This window comes from Carya illinoinensis, chromosome 13, assembly GCF_018687715.1.
Source record: "Carya illinoinensis cultivar Pawnee chromosome 13, C.illinoinensisPawnee_v1, whole genome shotgun sequence".
Lineage (NCBI taxonomy): Eukaryota > Viridiplantae > Streptophyta > Magnoliopsida > Fagales > Juglandaceae > Carya > Carya illinoinensis.
The window spans coordinates 28,174,961-28,181,583 of NC_056764.1; the positions used below are offsets into that span (position 1 = coordinate 28,174,961).

The 6,623-nt window shown below is 34.9% G+C and overlaps 1 protein-coding gene across 1 annotated transcript; it reads right to left on the bottom strand.

Moving 5' to 3' along the window:
- Positions 1 to 320: 320 nt before the first annotated feature.
- LOC122292506 (lysosomal Pro-X carboxypeptidase-like) lies at positions 321 to 3,503 on the bottom strand. The gene is made up of 9 exons (XM_043100897.1): positions 2,934 to 3,503; positions 2,583 to 2,772; positions 2,338 to 2,471; positions 2,147 to 2,259; positions 1,547 to 1,790; positions 1,244 to 1,396; positions 1,038 to 1,117; positions 803 to 852; positions 321 to 629 (listed from the first exon to the last, which is right to left on the bottom strand). The coding sequence occupies exons 1-9, from the start codon at positions 3,342 to 3,344 to the stop codon at positions 487 to 489; spliced, it is 1,518 nt and encodes a 505-aa protein (XP_042956831.1). The 5' UTR covers positions 3,345 to 3,503; the 3' UTR covers positions 321 to 486.
- Positions 3,504 to 6,623: the final 3,120 nt, after the last annotated feature.

A 6,623-nucleotide genomic window follows, 5' to 3' on the forward strand; every position in this document is an offset into this window, starting at 1 on the left:
GCTCTTGGTTTTAGGTTAATAAGCCTTTGAGACGTGGGTTCTGGCCCGTTTCCTAACATTGAGGATATAATGGATAAAAAATCTTCGGGCTTTGAAAGTTTTCTCAAGAATAATATATGAATAGAATGGCTCCTGAAAATTTGAAAAAAAAGTGCAATTACTAGATTAATTTTGAATTTGAATGCAGGCCAATCGAGTAGTTTTATTTTTATAGAACGTTGATTTTAATTAGTATTTGATAATGGTTTGTTAATAAAATTATAAACAGAGAAGTTTTTTGAGAAATATATATATATATAAATATATATTGATCTCCCGTCTTGATTAATTAGAGTTTAGTATACTCTTTATTTAATTCCCTAATTATATCATAAAGTGTCGTTTTACGTACATCAGGCTTTTACATGATCATGATCCAATAGTACGTACGTAGACATTGATAAAATAGACATGCATACATGAAGGCATTAATCCATTTATAATTAATTATTGACTTTGACTGAAAGCGAGAAGATCAACGTAGTACTGGGTGATCCATCCTTTGATGATCTTCACCTCCACCTCTCGCTGCCTGACCAACCACTCCGGATCAGTACTTTGATTTGCTTGAAGATCCAAGCAATGAGATCCTGCAAATACTTATATGATCAAAATTTGTCGACCAATTCATGATCACTATATATATATACCCACACACATATATACATTAAATTAATGGCATCGGCCGGCAACGACATTCTCAGCTTTATAATGCTCTTAGCCTGAAATATTTTATAATGAGTTGACCAGCAGGAATACGTACCGTTAACTGTATGGACGGCAACGATACTCTCTGATATGTTTACAAGCACCCTGCGCGCATAAAGGAATCAGATCAAATATATTATATAAGGTTGTTAGAGTACTTGCAGGCTAGGGTCGATCAAGTACAATTAATGAAGTTTTATTTTATTTTATTTTATTTTTATTTTCAGATTTCTTAGTAATTCATGATGTTCATGATCATGATCATGATCAGATTAATTATGATTAATTACCCTCCGCTACTATAAGGATCTCTGAGACCATTGGAGAATATGATGTTGCTTCCAAACTTGTTGAGAACCAATTTTATATCCTGCAATAATTTTCCATTCAAAAAACACAGAATATTTTATCTAATTAATTCTCCAAATGAAATATATATATATATATATATATATAGGGCAACCAAAAAACTATATGTATATATATATATACATACATGGCCTCCATAGTAAGTAGTGACCCAATGTGGGCGAGGAGTTACACCATATAAGCTTCTGCACTTCTCGGTGAAGCTGCTTAGGTTAAAAGGTGACGGCTGGAACATTGTATTATTGGTAATTCCAATGGGTATCACCATCTCAGTGCATCTCTAAATGCAAAGACAATTAAAGTCATCTTCGTAAATTATAAAGACTAAAATCAACTAAAATTAATTACAATATTATCACAGCTTTCACGTAGCTAGGGGTCCAGGTGCTGGAAGTTTTCAATTTTACAATAAATTAATAGTACCATTTACCTGCCATCTCCAACCTACAGTTGTTTCAGATATATTTTCAGGTGCATTGACATAGCATTTACTATTTCCCTTATAGGCAACAACACCTGCAAATACTTTGTCAAGAATATCTGTTTCAGGAGGAGCTCCATCTATGCCACCGCAGACAATGGTAACCGGATAATGTGGGGGACTGTTATATTGAGCCACTTGGCTATACATCAACCTCAAATAGTTCTTGAGCTCATAAATTGAGTCCAGGGGACTGAAAAAAGAAAAAAGATAAAAAAAAGGAGTCAATATCACAATTAATATTGAGTGGCTCTACAGCCATGTGACATGGGGGGATCCCGATCGCGACATCAGTGCAAATTTTTTTTTTTCAAGTATTTTTTTAATACTTTTAAATATATATTTTTTTAAAAGTTCGCAATATCATTAAAAAATAAATTTTTAATCACTCAAAAATAGAAGAGATTTTTTAGCTCTATCGGATCCCCAGTCGGGACCCCCCCCCGGAGGTGTGGCTTTAGCAATGTTTCTGATTAATATTAGTATAGATATTGTTCTTTTCACTTTATTGATGGCAAAAGTAATTTAATGTCTAATGTCTTTACGTACTTGCAAGTCTTGAATGTCTTGCTAAGGATAGAAAGACCATCCGGCTTAGATGCAACTTCATCGATTATAGACCATGAATTTTTTATAGTTTGGTAGCAAGTCTCACTAGCTTCCTGCACATGCAATATCCCGAGTGTCTAGAGGAAAAATAAGAGAAAAAGGAATAATACATGTATAATTCAGATGGTTACCCTAAAATCCTTGGTGACAATACAGTAATATCCATCTTGTGGGATTATGTCATCGAAGTAAAGGATTGGAGCTGATGAGGCCAAGGCTCCAATGGCAACGTGAGGATACTTTAGCCGAAACCATGAAGCTAGCACTGATCGATCAGAAAAATTATCAGAAAGGGACGTTAAAAGAATTCCAATCTATCAAAATTCAGTTCATATTCATTATCAAAATGAAATTAATTAAGCAATTCGTCACCTACTTCCTCCATATGATCCTCCAATTACAATTACTGGAGAATATTGTGCTTGTAGTTTTTCCTTCAAATAGATGATGATTTCTGCATAATCTGCTATAGCTTGGGCTGAGTTGAAGTACCCGAGAGTGCTTGCTTTTCCAGGTGCTACTTCCCTGCTTGAACCCGATGGTATCGACTTCCCATAATATCGGTGCTAATTAATGAAAAAAATAATGATTTCTGAGCAACTAATTTAGTTGACACCCAAAAGCGCGCGAATTAAGACTCAGATAGATAGAATGTTGATTGCGTTTAAGTGTGTGTATGCATATTATATGTTCATGTGCCACAGCCTTGAAATAGAATTATACGTACCTCTATGTATACTAAGAGAGACTTAAACTCCGCGGCGTTATCAGTGAGAAATCCGATGCCGTACATGGCCCCATCCAACGGTGCTTCTGCGCCAAGATAAGCTAAAATTGGTGCACTACGATTTGCACCATCCCAATATTTGGAATTGATCACATATCTCTGCGGAAAAGTGGAATAGCTTTCAGGCATATAGTTGAAGTGATCAAGTGTTTGATTATAGTAAAATGTTTCGAAGTCATCCGAAACATTTGCAGACAATACTGTTTCAGGATCTTGCAGAATTCCTCCAAGCGGACTCAATCTAGGAATATCGAATAGCGTTGTTGCAGTAGTAGTACTGAGTACAGAGGTTGAGATGACAAGAAAGAGGATCAAAGGAAGCCATTGCAATGAAGATATTGGAGATTTCATGATATTTTTTTATATGAGTCTGTTTCATCGACCGCCCGCCTAAGAGAATATAATTATTGACAACCACATGAATTCGATCCCCATATACACTCAAGAGATTAAAGTCCCTGCAGAATGGCTTCTTTCACTCGGTATTCTGCTATAAAATATCTCCACCAATTACTTGCTTTTCTGAATATATAGAGGGACATGGCCCACAAGCAAGGGACTTAATTGGTCCTTGTTTTTTGTCACGCGTAAACCATATATCTTTTGGGCATTAATTGCCAGGTTCGCACAAGGAAAAGGTCTCCCATTACTGTTTTATTTTGCGGAAATGGACGTTGATGAATTCAGTTCAAAACAGATAGGAATAGTACTTTTAAACCCTTCTTTCCTCGAATTGATCTTCATATGGATAGCTGGCTGGATATATATACACCTGAAAATCAATTTAATTTTTTAAGCCAAAGTCAATAATATTTAAAAACAATAGAACATCATATATGAGAACCCATTGGCAGTTTTCTGAAGCAGCATCATGTCATCATTGGCCTCGATCCTGAGTTTCAACGAAACAAAATTATTTAAATTATAATTGTCCTTAGTAAATAGGCTCGATGTATATATAAATTACCATTTAATAAAATGGTGTAAATTAAGTATAGAATTAGAGTTCGATAAGATAAAATAATTTATAGCATATTCAAATTATTATATTCCTTGGTAATTACAATTGTGATAGCAATATTTGTGGCGTGATCTCGATCAGTTGTATAGAGATCATGATCAAGTTGATCATGTGATGATGGCATATTGTATATAATATGCATGCATGCAGTTAACATCATTCAACACCAAATAGCTATTCGGAGTCCAAATAAATTAACGTGTCGAACAATTAATAGACCAAGACTAATAATCTGATTGGGACATATTTTCCTGTCTAATTAGAACAAGACAATAATTCTGGCGCAGATCGAGGTTAATAAAAATAAAAGAGAAGACTTTCTTCTTCTTCTTCCTTCTTTCCTTTTTTTTTTTTTTTTTGAGAGGATAAAGCTCATAATTTGATCTTGCGGTTGTAAAAGCTCATGCGTCGACTTCATGTACTTAGTCAACACATCACACTACAACAAAAAAGAAATTTTGTGACAATTTTGTTTTCGAACAAAATAAAAATTGTCCCAGAAGTGAGTTTTAGAGACAAATTTCATATTTTATGCCAAAAAAACGATGGAAGATATAAACCGTTCGAAGGTTACAAGTTAAACATTCAAACAAACATTAAATTTCATCGAACGACAATTTAGTGCGTTAAGTGAAAAACTTTTAGTGGGATATTGACTTACAGTTTGAACATCACATGAAAACGTTCAAACTGTAAGATTAAAAAGGTTCGAACAAATATTATTTTTTATTGAACGGTAAATTGACGGGTTAAGTAAAGGAATTTTGGCAGGACATTACTTACCGTTCAAATGGTACATATTCAATGTTCGAACGTAATTTGTAGGGTTCGAATGGTGATCATAGTTCATTTTTTTATTCAGAATTATATTTATATTAACTAGTAATTTATAAGAAATTTATCAATTAAATAATAGGAATAATAGAAATCAATAATTATTTTAGAAAATATAAAATAATACTAATTCATAATTAAATACTTAATTGATAAAACACGAGATATTGTAAATTCTAAAAAATAAAAAAATAAAAGATAGAAAGTACTAAGACCCCAACTCTTTGCACACTTCCTCGACTGTAGCCTTGTGTTCCTTTATCTGTGTCAGTCGAGTATTGATAGTGACCTGAGTCACAGACATGGCATCAAGCTCCGTACGTAACTCAGAGATGTTATCATTAATCTCTGTACGTAACTCAAACATGGCAATATGGACCTCTAAATGCATTGCATCGATCACTGTTGATGTCTGTCCGCTGATCATTGCACGCACTATATTGGCCATCTCCTCACGAGTAGCTTTGTGTGATGCCTCAGCCTGCATGGATATCTCACCAACTGATACTTGATGATCTCCCGGCTGTGCATCTATTTGAGGATCATTCGGGTCTGGAAAATGTCAATGAAGACACAGTCTCGAGTATCCCGTGTTGCATGAGAGGGTGGTACTGTTGATCGGTCACATTGGCTCCCATTTATGCTCGACAACATCAGGCACGTTACCAGCAAATAGAAGAAATCAGGTGATTAGGATCCCGAATAGTAGTATATCCATTGAAATGTACCAAGACTCTGATTGAAACCTATCGAATATATACCCTACCAGGTTGATAGGAACACCATGAGCGACCTGTATCATAAATTTTGTCTGATCAATGTGAATCTCTGTTTTGTGCTACCGAGGGTCAATATTGTTGGCGATTAGCAAATTCATGATTTCGAAGAAAGAAGATAGATCTACTCGCTTGATGCTCTTCATCCCGTCATACAGAAGAGCATCTAGACCAACAACCAAATCCCTCACCTCATGATCAACGAGGGCATCGAGCTCATCTGTATAAATTGATGCCTCGTCCTCAGTTGTCATCGCCTCAACTGAAGGATCAGACTCTTTAGGCACCACGTTTGGATATGCATCTAGCAGCCTAGGAAAATCGAGATGATCAGCATGTCTGTCCAATGAAAATTCAACTAGAACTTCTCGGAAAGAGATCCTGTATGCCCCTCCGTCATCTGGGCTGGCACCACTGAGCTGTCTATAGAACTCAGCAACAATGTCAATATAGGACATGAAGCTGTCTATAGAACTCTGCAACAATGTTAATATAGGACATGGTCTCCCATGCTTCTTCCCGCTAATATAGGATAGGTCCTAACCACGATCACTAAAGACTGATGGCAGAGAATGACCCTCCCAGACAATGTTCTGGTAATCAAAAATCTTCACTTGTTGCTTTAGTGAAACAGTCCTCTCCCTGCCTGGAGTAATGCTACTCTCGCTTGGATTGCGACACTTACTTCTCGGCCTAGAAGAAGACATTATAATCAACCTGAAACTTAAAAAAAGAAATTATATGTGCAACACTAGCAATAGAATATAATAAATAACTATTCATTAAATTATATACGATTAGCAATTTAATAAAGTAAGACATTGAGAACAACAAAATTTTATAAAAATAATATCACATTATTTAATATTAATTAGATTAAATTAATAGTAATTTCATATTTAACAAAATGTGATAAATTTCTATATTAATTTAATTATAATATAATGTGCATTCTCATGAAGATTGATAGAACTACAAAATGGGATAAAAATAAACCAA